Raw genomic sequence first — 14,804 nt, forward strand, 5'->3', positions numbered from 1 at the left:
GATGCAGATGGAGGAGTAGCTCCTAGTCCACCTCTCGGGCGTACAATCACAGGAACTGCACATGTTTTTGTTGAGCGAAACACGGTAAGATCGAATATAAAGTCCTTTTGGGGGCATACTACGATCAAAAACCCACATAGACCACCCTTGGTTCCGTTGAGAGTCACCTATAATCCCACTTATTTCCCTATCCCATATGAAATGCAAAAATATCCATACTTCTGAGGCGGTTTATTGAATAAGTATTTTGGCAAAAGGTACATGTACGTGGGCTACAAATAATTTAAGTGCTTGCGGGCAACTACGACTGCATCGGGAGGACTCTTTCCTTCCTGCTACTCCGACTACTGCCCCCCGGTGCGTTGGACGTTGTCGAAGGGCACCAGGATGCCCGGAGGGCCACCGAAGCGACTCTGTTCCCGCTGCCTGTGCTCCGTAGACGCCGCCTGCTGGAGTTGGTGCTGCGGCTGCTGCACGGAATGGTGCTGGAAAGGGCGGGGCTCCGCTTGGGGGGCGAGTACGCCGGAGGGCGCACCGAATCCTCCCGTGTAGCGGCCCGGATTAACAGTAGGTCGCGCCTTATTGGCCTTCGCCACTTGGCTAAATTCGTGCTGGTTTCCGGCCACGTATATGTCCGCTTGAGAGCCCGAGGCTGAGCCTGATACGGCGTTCGAAGCTGATTGCGGCCTCAGAAGGCCGGGAGGGGCTCCGAATCCTCCCGTATACTTTCCACTATTACTGCTGCTGCTGGGGGGCGTGGCACTCTCGGCTGCGAATGCAGAAATAAATCAGTATGGAGTCAGGATCAATGGATAGTCGGACTCACTTTTGCGCTGGTTATTGGCGACCACTGGAGTACTGATCACCTTGCCCTCGTCGCTCTTCGTGTACTCCACCTTGCCGCCGGCGGTGCCGAAGGGCGGGAACTGTTCTCCGCCAATGGAGTTCGGACTGGGATTGGTGTTGGGTGAACCGATGGAGGCCTGGGGATCCAGACGGGCTGCAAAAGGCGTGACAGAGTTGGTCAGAAGTGGGGAGCCAGACTCTGGGTTGGCTTCCGGGCGATCGGCGGGCGGCACCAGCACTAGCGGCGGCTCCTCGCTGCTTGCTGGAAGCGGAAGCGTGACTTTGGATGGAAAAGCTGAGGAGTGGGAGAAGGAGGAGATGGTGGTGGGAGGAGGAGTAGGGGGAGAGCGCGTACTGCTTGCTCCTGATCCGGATCCAAAGTTGTCTGGGTTAAAGGGAACGCCGGGGCCCACGTCCGGATAGTCAAAGTCCCGCAGCCAGGCTGGAATCGTTGCCGAATCGAAGGGGTTCGCTTCCACAGGGCCCGGAGTGGAGGACGCTCCGACTGCGTTCTCCGGCTGCGGCAAATCTGCATGTTGGGTGGTTGTGATCAGTTTGGCTGGCGGTGGCGATGGTTGAGTGCTGTGCGAGGGAGGTAAGGTTCGTTTCAAAACTATAAGCCACACTATCTAAATGGAATCTTGTTTCAACGTTTGCAGAATCGCCAATACCTTCTAGAGGATTCAGATTTATTCAAATCGTGAAGCCAAGTCTGCTGGGTATACTCTCTAAAATATTCCACAAAAGTCTCGAATGACTAACCTTTACTTTTAAAAAATCTATGAACCTCTGAGGTTGCCGACTCTTAAGCGTTTAAACAAGAGCTCCCCTGTTGCCTTATAGTTTTGATACGAACCTTGTGGGTGCATTTGTGGTGGTGGTACGCAGCGTAGTGGGACGTTGCGTCGTTGTTGTGGTTGGTTTTCTGGTGGTTGTGGTAGTTGTGGTGGTGGTGGTGGTGGTAGTGGTGCTCGTGGTGGTCGATGGAGATGGAGAAGGTGTCGTTGTCGGCGCCGCCGTGCTCGTCGGAAGCCCGACTGTGGGCGGAGGCGTCAGCTGGATGTTGCCCAGATCCACGAATGGCTCGAACGGCGGCTCCAGGTCGTTGGCCAGCGTGTGGTTGTACTGATCGTTGTCGGTGGGCACCGTGAAGGTAACGGCCACGTCCAGATCAGGATCGGTCACCTCCTGCAGCCAGGGCGGCAATGTGTAGGCATACTCCTCGGCCTTTTCCAGGCGGTAAAAGCTGGAGGGATCCTCGGTGGTTGTCGTTGTGGCTCTAGTGGGTTTCGTTGTTGGGGCCCGCGTTGTTGTGGCCCTCGTGCTGGGCCTGGGAGTGGTGGTCGTCGTAGTCGTTGTGGTGGTTCGCGGTGTGGTGGTCGTCGTGGTGGGTCTCTCTGTTGTAGTTGTCGTGGTCCTTGGCCTTAGGGTGGTGCTGCTGCTTCGGGTGGTGCTGTAGTGGGCTGTGCCGCGTTGGCGGTTGGGAAAACGTCCTGGGTTGCTGGGCGTGGTGCTGCCCACATGGGCATTGGTGCCGTGCTCCACTGGCGGATGACCTTGGGGCTGTGGCTCCGCCGCACTTAAGCCACTGCCGCTGCTCAGACTGATCCGAATGTTCTGGCTAACCGGATCGACGACGCCCTGCACATGCTTGGCGGGCTGTTGCTCCGCCTGCGTAATGATTGCCGGCTCCTTCTCCGGATACGGCGGCAGCAGGTCCCAGGCAATCACGCTCAGAGGCGCTCCGTCTTCGGCTGGCTTCCACGGGACGGGACCATCAATGTCGGGATCCTGGCGCTGAAGCTCTTTGAGGTAGTCCGGCAGCGAGCCACTGACCAGCTGCAGGTCCTGGACGCTTTCCTCTCGCTGTTGCTGGGCGAGTGGCACCAGGTGAGCTTGCTCCACCTCCACAACAGCATCCGCATCCGCATGCGTCGTTGTGTCGGGTAATGGTTCAAGGTGGGGCGGTGTTAGTGATGTGGCTGGAATTGGTGCTTGTGCAGATGCTGATGTTGTGCCAGAGTATGAGTTCCGACTCGGATTCGGGTTCGGATCGGAGCTGGGTTCCAGGCCCACAGCGATGGCATCTGGTTGGAGAGGAGTATTCGGATTCGGAGTTGAGTATTTCGGGCAATTCGCGTTGGGAGAGGGAGCAGGACAGGGCGCGGGTTTGGGGCCGGAACCGATTTGGGTAATGGGCGAGTCGCCATTCTCGAAGGGATTCAACTTGATCAGGGAAAAGGGGGGCGAGACGTGGTGGTTACTGGGTGGAGCAATGGGGAACTGGCCGCCAAGCGAGTCGCGCTTGGCCAGCTTGTTGTTAGTGGGTGCAATGGGTGGAGGTGCTGCTAGTGCGGTGCGGGTGCTGTTTCTACTACTAGAGTTACGGCTAGGAGAACTACTCGTGTGCGGTGTCAGTGGAGTGTCTGTGCTTGTTTCGGTCCTTGGTCTCTGTTTTGGGGGTCCCTCGTTGGTGCCGTTGCGGGCACCTTTGCCGTCGTTGGCTAACTCACCAATGTGCGGCGGCAGCAGATCATCGGCCGGGCGCCGGATCTCCGTGATGCCCGAGGCGTAGGTGGGTATCTCGAACTGCACGCCCTGCGCACTGACCACCTTGCGCCCATCGGGCGTGTCAATGGGCCGCAGGGCATCGATGGGGTTGCCGTAGCTGTCCACCGCCCTGCCCGACGATCCTCCGCCGTTGAAGGACTCGTCCTGCTGCAGCAGCGGCGGCTGCAGGTTGCGGGCGAAGGGCGACTCCCGCACATCTGTTTGGAGCAGAAGGGTAGCAGAATGTTCTGGCTATAGCTTCTTGGATTCACTCGGAAAGCAAGGCAAGTGGAAGCGGAAGTGACAGTCGAAGATTAGAGTGGAGGATGAAGAAGAAGTTAGATGGGGCGCAGGATGGACACTCGGATGGATCAGATTCGAAATACTGTGCAGCTCAACGGCAAATCAAGTCTAAGCTTCGTTTGCTATTTTCTCAGGCCACACAAGTGTTTCAACTGTTTTCCTCGAGTGTATGGAGTGTGGCAGTAGATGCTGGTAGCTGGGTGACAGATGAGGCAGCCGTGGGCGGCTCTTGGGCAATTTGGCTGCCCCGGCAGCAGTGGCTGATTGATTGACATTGACTGAGATGGGCCATACATTGCTCGGATGTTGGGAGTCGTTGAATGTTGAATGTTGGATGCTGCCGCAGCTGCTGTTGCTGCTGCTGCTGCCATTATTGTTGTGTTGTGAGTGCGGCCAGTGTGTAGTGGGGTTACTGTTAGTTACACAAAGGTCTGCCACCAGATAAAATTCAATTTAAAAAGCTACCCGGGCGGTTAGTCAATGCATGAGCGTGTGTTTGTGGTGATTGTGTGGGTGTGACAGGTGTGCGGCCATCAAGTTCGTTGCCTAAGTCTTTTGTTTTTGGCGCCCAACGGATTCGGGCAAAAGGGCTACAGGCTAGTACTAACTTTGACCAGGCTTTCAATCAATAAGCAACAATTAACATCTGAAAACAAACAACTTTACCCCAAAGGGAGTCTGGAATTTTTGGGGACTACGAACCTCTATCAATGTCAGCCCGAATGTCAGCCGGCATCTAACCTTAGCTTGTCTTACAGTCGTGAAACGCATATTGCAATTAGTGACTGGGGTTTATCACAGCCAGCGACACTCATTGTTCTGTCGCTGGGAGTCTGTGAGAGTCGGGGAATCCATGTGACAGGCCACCGCAATCTCAATCCCAATCACAATAGCAACAATCAAATTAATGGCTAATGATCGCACTGACAACGATTTTGTTATTTGCGCCAAGCTCGTGCCGAGTGCGAATAATTAATAATGGCAGAGTACGGGTAAGGTTCTCAGCCAGCTTCTGATTCCAGATTTGTGATTTTTGCGCCTTGATTCCTGTTTACAGCGGAATAACTGAATAATTTGCTCACTGGGCTATACGGGATGGGTATTTTAATCAGGGGCGACTATCTGGTAATGCGACTTCTGCCAATCGCCGGCCAACTAGAATGTGACTAAGCCGAGATGGCGATGGGCGTTGCTTTGAATTAGCCAAGTCGAGTTGAGTTTCAGTTCCGGCTGGCGAGCACATGTGCATATCTCCATATTCTATGGCCATAAGCGGCCGCCTAATTTGCATTCCGCGACGGGCTGGGCCGGTCAGGAAGCCCCTGAACTTTCGCCTGCAACTCATAAATATGAATGCCCAGCGGGGATAGTGAGATGGCCCGGCCAGATACCCAGTCACGGCTGGGGGCCCCTTCCAGTGATTTCGGATAATGCCAAAATAATTGAAATTCCCCCCACTTCCGCCTTGGACTCCGCTCAAGTTCAGGCCAATTAATTTTGCTTGTCTCTAACGCCATCTCCATCTTCAACGCCATCGCCATCGCCATCGACTTGTACATCTCCATCGGTGTTTATGTTTATTTAATTTAATTTTTAATTGATTGACGGCTTCACGACATCATCTGCACCCACCACAAAGACAATGGGGCTTTTCTGACGAAAAACATTTTGCACTTGCCAACTTTACAGTTTGTTTACCATCTTCTCCTTAATTTTTCGACATGTTTCTGTGCTTGGCCAACCTTCGCGGGAATCAGCAAAAAATTTTAATGGATTTTTATTAATCTCTGGGCCTTGAGTTATCGACTTATTGGGCTCTCGGCCCACGCCACGCTGCGACTAACGAAATGTGCCAAAAACGCCATCGAACTTGTAAATTATACTTGGAGCGTGTTTATTGCACTTGAAATCGCCAAAATCAATATGATTATACGATCATAAATGTCTCACAAATGCCAAAGAATCAAATCTTCTATATAAACCAAGATATGCATAAATATTTATGATTTAGAACGGATGTCTTCCCTTTGTCGGCGGCGGCTTGTTTTGAGGAATTTGCCAGCGTTTTGAAATCAGTTTCGAAATCAAATTAGCGCTGAACATATCTTCATCTATATATAACCGCAGCGTGTTGATATCCCATTGTGTTTTAATAACGTCGATCCGAAGTCGGATCATAAATCAAGCAATCCCTGCTTTTCAGATCCATGCGAATTTGTTAATTATCACGTACGGTGGTTGGGTTCATTCATTTTGACGGATTGGATTCATTGATTGCCGAAAATCGAGCAGCCAGGGCAGCCTAATGGATCTGTATTAGGTCCAAGCCGTATCTATGAAGGAGATAGGTTTAAGTGGTCGCCTTTAATGAGGCCTGAGCCATAATTGTTATTGGCCAATTAAGCTTAGTGGTTGGTCAATGGGTTTTGCCCCGTGTCGAGATTGCCCCACCGTTTTCTGGGCTTTTCATTCACAAATTCTTCGGTTTCCTTCAGTTTTCTTCAGCTTTATTATTTTTTGTGTGTTTTTTTTTCTTTTGAAGCTTCTTGTTTTGTGGCCCCGTGACCCAAAAACAATGCCTCTCGCTGGTGTAAACAACTTAGTTAACAGATCGTCTTGACAAAAACCTCGCTTAATTTATAGACTACATGAAGCCCCGTCGAGGAGGAACCAGCGAGGAGGAGAGCTCGTCCCGGAGGTCGTTTAGCTTCCCGCTCCCCACCGCCGGCTCTCCACCCATTGATCGCATTGTCCCAGAAGACGAGAAGACGACTTTGTCGAAGCCTTGCCAGTCACGTTATCCGCCAGACCGCTTACGTAACCCCCACTTGGTGTTATGGGGACTGGGGACTGGAGACTGCGACGGGCTCTTGCTTTTCTTTGAGGCCTCTTCGGCTGTGGCTCTTCTCGAGTTTCGTTTTTCTTACGGCTTTGCCTTTGGGAACCGCATTTGTGTTTGTTTTTGCAGCGACTATTTCATTTCGCTTTCAGCCCAAAACTTAATGATCTGCGCCCCAATCCCCGCCAGCTTCGGTTTTGTTTGTCAAACAACAACAGCTTAAGGCGGCAGTTATGAGCCACTTGACCAACGAAGGCTAATTGCACTAATTTACCCTCCGGACTGGCCAGTGGCCTGTGGGCAGCCCCTGGGAAAATTCAATACTACACTCTAAAAAATCTGAAAGCCCTCAGAAACCCACTGATAATACCAGTATTCTACCAATACCCCCCTTTTTCTGACTGTGTCATTACGAGGGGGGATACCACTTGACTCCCTGCGGATGTGGGTCAAGATCACAGATGCCAAGGGGTTTTCTGAGTGAGAATGCAAATGCAAGTGAGGATCAGGTGCGTTGAGTGCTTTTCAAAGTGAATGGGTGAGTATGGTGCTGATTTTCTAACAGATTTTGACAGAGATGGAGGTAAGGAGGGGACTGGGTTTGGACTTAGTTGGGGCAGGGGAAGAACGTAAAATTAGTTACATTTAAGACCAAAAAGAAGCCTTAAGTTCTGATTCAAGAACTGTGTTTTTTAGTTTTTGTAAAAACTTGTAAATTTTTTCAAGTCTCTTAAGTGAAAGGCTCGAACCACCAACTTTAGGCTTCCCTTTGGGCTCTGAACACGTAATAAGCACACATAACACATAACATTTAAGACGGTAGACCGCAATAGAAAGAGATAAAGACAAAGAAAGCGAAAGAGATCGCAGATCGCAGATCGCAGATCAAGTATCGGACTCGCATGCTGGTGCAAATTGAATGCGATGCCGATAATGCAATCGCCATTGTAATTGCAATTTTTTTTTTTTTTTTGGATTTGGAATTTTTTTAGTGTTTAGTTTTTTTTTTTATACCAGGCCTTCCAGCTACGGCTTTGATGATTAGCAGCAGCGTAATAATGGTAAAGCCACTGCGCCTGCGTGGCTGCGAATCGATCTGCATTTTCGTGGGTGAGCTTATATTTTGTGTTTATTTCAGCTTCTTATTATTTTGCGCCTTTATTTTGTATTTATTTATTTTTTGTTTTGAATTTGTCACGCAATCAAAAATATAGAATTGGGCATTGCCCAAAGATCCGCGACGAGTTGGGAATAATTATCGCGTAGGAGCAGAATAACAATGATCGCGTCGATGACAAAATCGCAGCGCGACAGCAGCGCTACAGCCTCTTGCCAAATACAACTAAAATGTGTAATATTTTCACCGCCTTTTCTCAATCGAAAAGCCGCACGATATCACGATTCGAACTGCTGGCAGGGGCATCAAAATATTGTATATTCCACTGGGGGAGGGGCTGGGTGCTGGTCCGAGAGGGGGCGCGAAGACGCGGATGGATCGCGGGTTCAGAGATCGAAGTCGGAGGCGGACCGAGAGAAAGATGCGCTCGAGCGAAACACGTCCGATGCTCACGGGTTCTGCGCTTTCAATAAACTTGGCGACGCTCCCCAGCTTGGAGCTCGACTTGGCTGCGGCTTGGCGGTGACGCTGCTGCTCACGCTGGCAGCACACCAGCAGCAGCAGCAACACCATCAACGGAGCAAGTCGGCAGCGGAGACAGCCTCCCAGGTAAACAACCAAAGGAAATGCTTAACTTAGAAGGTAAGAAAATATTTTTCAGACACTTTCACGCTCTCTCCGGTTCTAATTTTGTTTTGGGAAAGTTATAGCTACACCCTCGCCGGAAAAATAGTAAAATAATTACTATAATTGCCCCTGGAATTCACAATTTTTTGCATACTGGTCTGTCCCCACAGCATTGACGCATTGCCAATGCCGTTCAAGGTCAGCAACTTCCCCTGATCGCATCCAGCTCTTAACCCTCTAAAAGCCTTATCTGATTCTGGCTAAAAACATAGCAAATCAATTAAAGATTAAGAGACAAGATAGAGACTGTGGATGTGGAAGAAAGCCCCTACCCTTTTTGTTGGTCAAGTTTCCTAGAAACTTCTCTAAGGAAGGAGATAATCTTCAAAGCTGACTCCTTAGCCCCCAGAGGGTTATCCGTAACATTCAGGTAACAGTCGGCTAACATTCCTGCTTTTCCCCTTCAATTTACAAGACAATAGCCCCAGCCTAAGAGGCTCCCCGAATAGACACAGCTTTTGCATAAATTAAACACACAGAAAACCGAAATTCAAATCTACAATATTGAAAACGAACGTGCTCGGCTCGGTTTGTTTATTTTGACAGGTTTGGCTTGATTTTCGACAAGTATTATGCTAACAATGCATAAGTTATACGGCTAATATGTCACAGATTCGCAGATCCTGTTCCCATCCGGCAAGTTCTCTAGCTTCGAGATCTCATTAATATTTTGAAGAATATATTTTCGGAAGACTTTGAACGCCCCGTGTTGACACAAACACACAGCCTGTCGCCTTGTATTGAATTGAAAGTTCGACGGATCTGAGTCAGAACCGATCGATCAGACTTTATGACTTTCTGGGGGAGATCCATGAAGATGCTCCGGTGAGGCTGCTCCGATGTCAGTGATCGATGAACTTTTGGCATTTCGGTCGGCGATCCGGTGATTAGATCATCCCCAACTTGTCAACTTGCCATCTTGTCACATGGCGCTGTCAGCGGTCAGCGATCTGAGAGACTGCTCGGAGGAATATTCGGGTTAATATTCGATGTCATCGAGTACGACGTCCTTGAGAAATCATCTCTTCACTCATCTCGTGGCATAGTCTCTTGGATTTAATCCCTTAACGATCGCGTCCAAAGACCGTCCAACCGTGACCATAACTCGGAGATGTCTCTGGAATGTAATTACCATTTGGATTCGAGCAAAACTTTTATTTCTCGCCCATCACAAGAAATTATGTCAGCTTATTGGTTCCGCATTTGAGCATTTTTGCCGGCATTTGGCTTTTGACTATCAAAGAGCCAGTTTCCTAGCGTTATAATGGACGTACATAGTTCGTAGTCATGAGGAGGGGGTTTTGGGGGCTTAGGAAAGCCCCTGCTGATGCCAATGATTTCCCCCTCTCCGGAGCTTAAGCACTTCGCCTGCTATTATTGTTACAATTACAACAAAGGCATTGCCAAATGGGCGATCCCGCCAAATGGCCAACAGTAGCTCTTGGCTGGGGCCTCCCTCCAGCTCCAGCTCCAGTTCATAAATCAAATCGCTTAGGGAGGCGCACAAAGAGATCGGGCTGCGGCTGAAACAAAGCCCATCAATGGGTGGCTCCGGCGTCGAAGAAGCCATCAAAATTGTATTACGAAAACAAACGTTTTTATACATTTCGTCTCGTTTCTTTCACGCGGCAACAATGGCCACACGCTGGCACCTCAGTCGCCGCGAAAAACGCAGAGTCAGAGTCGGCAACTATGGGCTGAATAGTGTATATCCAAGTATTATTTACTATTTTCTTTAATAGAGTGGGCCCAAAATCAGTTGGGAAACGACACCCCAGCGCCGCAACACCACCAAAACACCGCGACCCTTCGCCCTAAGCGCCGCATTATAGTAATTGTTTATAATCATTAATGTCACATAACACTCCAACGGTTTCCTCTCCGCGAAATCCGATTTACAGTTTGCTGAATGTGATCCCAGACCAGACCAGGTCTTTCGAGTATTACGGTCTATCAAAATGAAAATAAAGTGTGAATCACATGCCTTTCCTTCCCAGCGAATGTTTTGATTAATTTTAAGACATAATTTCAAGACCTAAACAAACAACTTTTTTGTTTATTTTCAGGAATTCCTTTCCCACAAAAGTCCAAACGAAGCATGAGCCATTACTGTTGTTTGCCAAATTATTAACGTTGTTAACGATTTCGCAACCAGTTTCGTATCAATAAAATTCAATAAAATGCAATTTGTCGAATGCAGCCGACATGGAAAAGGTCTTTTTCGAAAAAACATCAACACTCATCTAAAAGCGTTAAAAACTCAAACGAAGCGACTCGGCGACCAGTTTGCATTTTGAATGCTGAACCAGTTGGTTCGGACAACAACACCATAGGAGGAGCATCTTCTGTAAAAAAAAAACACCACAATTTTTATTGCAAAAATATTGAAAAATGCGTTAACAACAACAACTATAAAAAAAAGCACCAACATCGGCACACACACACCGATGCATGTAAAACATAAATACGCTTTTGTTGGTCACCGTGACCTTAACACAAATTTTGATTTTAGTGTTTTATCAACTGGCTACGTGCATCGGGTTTTTTTTTTCTCCAATACGGGATGGGTCTTTCATTAATAAAATCCGCTGGCATTCGTCAGATTCACAGCGATCTGACTCATTCTTGAGCGGAGAATATATGACGGTCCATTGAAACAAAACCCCAAAATACCCGGAGGCAAAATAACAACACAATAATGATAAAAACAAGATAGTCGAGAATCAGCGAAAATAAATTAATATTCTGTCTGGTCTACGGTGTCTTTGCTCTACCAATTTGCGTGGGGGTTTTTCCCATAATCGAGCGTTCACACATAATCTCCCTGATCCGATCTGCGGTGACAGAAGAAAGTCAAGAATAACCAGAACGGCTCTAAGTAGATTAAGTTCAAGAAGTGCGCAGAATATGTTTTGACCTTTTTACCAGCCTTGGCTGTTCAGTTTTATTTTTCTAATTTGATAAGCTGGCAGATAAGCGACTTTAATTAAGTTTGTTTTTATTTTTAGACCGTTATTCCAGCTTATTGGGCACCAAATGCTCCCAGATATTTTTATTTACGAATTTTGCCTTTTCTGAAAGCTGGGAAGAAGTTGGCTTTTGAGTTAGGATAAGGGTTACCTTGGGGGAATCGGCTTTTATGTTCTGATATCCCAGAATGATAAATATTCAAAAGATTTAAAATTGGGATATGGATAAAATGGTGGTTGCCACACCAACAAAAAAGAATACATGTAAAGTACATGTAAAATGAGTTATACTTTGTTTTACAACACTGTTTTCTGATCTTCTCATTCTTTTTAGATTACGGGGCTTTCCCTCTTAGTTTTTATTCCGGAATTTAATTTTTGAACTTGTTATATTTTTTATAATTTGTGTCCATGCTTTTTAAAATTTAGGAGGAAAGCAGTATTTTTTGGCCAATTGAATTTAGGGGAAAACTAAACACGCATCTGGCAACACTGGAGCTTCTTATAAAAACAATGAATAATAACAAAGAATAACTAGTAAACTTTAAGCAAATGAGCTCCCTCTTTCGCAGCCTGAACCACTTCTCGTCGAAGCGCGAGAATGTAGTTAAAGGAGCCCTCATCAACACACTGAACGAAAATGCCCGGGAGATTGAGTTCGAGGTGAAGCAAAAGTCTCTCGGTATGTTTTGGATTGGGGTGTTCCCCCTTTTCTCTTTCCATATGTAAGGTTCTTGTCTCCTCCAGAGGTCCTGGGCCTGTGTGAGCAGACGAGCTCACTTTGCACCACATTGGAGGCTTTGTTCCTCCACGGTCTGAAGGATTCCTTTCTGTCGGCAACCTTCAATGTGTTGGCAGGCGACGTGGAGCGCAGGCCCGATCCCAGCTTCTGGTCGCCCTGCCTAGTTTTCATGCACAAGCAGGTGATCGAGCAAATCCAGAGTCTCAGCCAGATTACTTCGGAAACGGGCCAGTGCCGGGCCTGGATCCGCCTATCGCTGAACGAGTCGGTGTTCTCATCTTATTTCACAAATATCCGGCGCAATGGCTCCGCTTTGGGGCACTACTACAAGCGGCACGCCCTTCTTCGAGACTCAGAGGGCCTAGAGACGGCGGCCAAGATCATGGAGAGCCTAGAGGCGCATGTTCAGTTTGACCTGCCGGTCAACTCTAGCCTGCTGAACTACTGGCCTGACCAATCGCTGCAGCAGTCGGATCTTTGGACTCCCGCCCTCAAAGCGTGTCCGGTATGTGCAGAATTCTTTCCATTGGTTACATTTATTCATTCCGAATTTCAGATCAGCAGTGGTGAGGATGTGGCCAGCTCGCTTGGCTCCGACGTTGTGGTCATCCCCACACCACAGCCCCTGCAAACGAATCAGCTATTCTCGGAGTCCATTTCTAATAGCCCGTTCAGTAGGGGCGGACACTTTGGGATGGCAGACGTAAGTCAGCGAGATAATCTTGACCTGTTGATGCTGAAGTTCGACGAGATGGCTGTGATAAGCGAAGAGCTGTCCCCACCGCCAGCGGAAGCTGCAGAGGTTGGAGAACCAGAGAAAACCGATGAGGTTCCTTCAAGCAGCAAGACCAGAAATCGTAAAAGATCAAAGCGCCACTTGGAGAGCTCTATTGGCGACCTGGTGCTGGACGATGAGCCACCCAGTCTGTTGCCCCAGGGCAGCAATTCTCTGACCAACTTGATGCAGACATCATGGTCCGGGGATCTGGGCACCTCGCGCGCCGACTCACCAACGGAAGATGTCTCCGGATCTCGGTTTTTCCAGCGATCCGTCAGCGTGAGCAGCGCCACCAGCTTGCGCTCCCCCACGGACAGATGCAGCTACAATGCTGTGCTGAGAAAGCACGAGAGCAACCGTGAAAGCACTCCCGGTTGGACAGAAATCTGGGAGAAGTTTCGTGCCAGTGCCTCCACCCTGAATATAGCGCCCGGTCATCGCGATAGCGATCCCCCAGTTTCAGAGGATTTGAGCGACCTTCAGTCTCTAGATGTGGGTAGAATGGTAACAAATTAATAATTTTCATAACATTCCATATTTTTAGACCAACTCTGAGTTCGAACTGATCACCTCGAACTTTGATCTGGCGGAGTTGCAACAAATGGTGGCCCAGTTGTGCCAGCTGCCCCGTGAACCAGGACTGAACGCCCAAGGATTCCTCTGCAAGAGCTGCCAGCATCCGCTGGGGATAGGATACTCCAATTTTCAGTAAGGTTCTAGTTCTCAGTTTCCATACATTTTGGTAACCATGTTTCCCCCAAGAGTGTGCGCTTTCAGCGGCAGCTACTACTGCAACAACTGTATGGATGTGGAGACACAGCTGATCCCAGCACGCATCATCTACAACTGGGACTTTAGGAAGTACAGCGTCAGTAAACGGGCAGCCACTTTTCTGGCCGAGTTCCGGTCGCAGCCATTTTTGGATATGCAGCTCCTGAATCCTAGCATCTACTTTGCCTCCGACGCCATGGCTGAGCTGCAGTCCCTGCGGATTCGACTCAACTTCATCCGTGCATACTTGTACACCTGTGCCCCAGGCAGCATAGAAGTGTTGCAGAATCAGTTCTCGGGAAGGGAGTACCTCTACGAGCACATCCACCAGTACTCCATTGCGGATCTGGGTCTGATTCAGCGCGGAGTGCTATGCCAGCAGCTGCAGAAGGCCTTCAAGCTGGGCGAGGCTCACGTCCTTAAGTGCCGGCTGTGCCAGCTCAAGGGCTTCATCTGCGAGATCTGCCAGAGCCCCAGAGTTCTGTATCCATTTCACATTAGCACGACCTACAGGGTAAATTATATTTCTTTCTAAAGAACGATCCAATTACTAAATGACCTCGTTTCAGTGCCTAACTTGTGGAGCCGTGTTCCATGCCGAATGCCTGAACGAGAAGCAGCCGTGCCCCAGATGCGACAGGAGGCGCAAACAAGAGGACCAGGGCCTCCAGGAGGCCGTCCAGTGCCTCAAGGAGAAGCACGAGTCGTCCTAGAAGACGACGCCATATTTAGTTTTAAGTTGAAAAGTGCGATTTGTTATTTACGTGTAACCGAGAAAAGGCTTTACTTTACACTTACTCTAGGGTTAAGGCTACAATGTTATTGCTTGACAGCATTTACGATATACTCAAATATATATATGGAAAACACACAAGACACCGCTTGGCCTTGGCCCAGGAAAACACAGAGCTCAAGTTTTGGAATGATTTCATAATAATTTGTATTTATTGATAACTGCAATGAATCTGAGTCGGAATAAAAAATATGCAATTGCTGATTAATACTTTTCTAATGACACCGAGTCCAACAACAATGATTGAATTTAATATTAATAATAGAATAATAATTATGAATGTAGTTATTGCCCAATAAGGAGAGTTCAACAAACCCAGATGACAGATCGAGGGATGTCTTTTTCGAAAACTTTGAGATTATCACACAGACTCTTCTCGTGGTTCGATCTGAGACGTTGGATCTGAGTC

General features: G+C 48.5%; 2 protein-coding genes across 5 annotated transcripts; one reads left to right on the forward strand and one right to left on the reverse strand.

The window, feature by feature from the left end:
• Positions 1-216: 216 nt before the first annotated feature.
• flap (flapper) lies at positions 217-8,108 on the reverse strand. Of its 4 annotated transcripts, XM_017241279.3 has the most exons (5): positions 7,553-8,105; positions 3,360-3,614; positions 1,703-2,933; positions 827-1,428; positions 217-769 (listed from the first exon to the last, which is right to left on the reverse strand). In XM_017241279.3, the coding sequence occupies exons 1-5, from the start codon at positions 7,638-7,640 to the stop codon at positions 345-347; spliced, it is 2,601 nt and encodes an 866-aa protein (XP_017096768.2). In that variant the 5' UTR covers positions 7,641-8,105; the 3' UTR covers positions 217-344. The 4 variants fall into 4 exon arrangements, with proteins under 4 accessions (XP_017096768.2, XP_017096771.2, XP_017096770.2 ...); XM_017241282.3 differs by lacking the exon at positions 1,703-2,933 and having other exon boundaries at positions 827-1,000; positions 7,553-8,108; XM_017241281.3 differs by lacking the exon at positions 1,703-2,933 and having other exon boundaries at positions 827-1,375; positions 7,553-8,108.
• Positions 8,109-11,785: 3,677 nt separating this feature from the next.
• Positions 11,786-14,603, forward strand: Plekhm1 (Pleckstrin homology and RUN domain containing M1). The gene is made up of 6 exons (XM_017241144.3): positions 11,786-11,993; positions 12,059-12,558; positions 12,610-13,323; positions 13,376-13,539; positions 13,594-14,116; positions 14,172-14,603. The coding sequence occupies exons 1-6, from the start codon at positions 11,864-11,866 to the stop codon at positions 14,313-14,315; spliced, it is 2,175 nt and encodes a 724-aa protein (XP_017096633.2). The 5' UTR covers positions 11,786-11,863; the 3' UTR covers positions 14,316-14,603.
• The last annotated feature ends 201 nt before the right edge of the window (positions 14,604-14,804 follow it).

Source organism: Drosophila bipectinata, chromosome 2R, assembly GCF_030179905.1.
Source record: "Drosophila bipectinata strain 14024-0381.07 chromosome 2R, DbipHiC1v2, whole genome shotgun sequence".
NCBI classification, from domain to species: Eukaryota; Metazoa; Arthropoda; class Insecta; order Diptera; family Drosophilidae; genus Drosophila; species Drosophila bipectinata.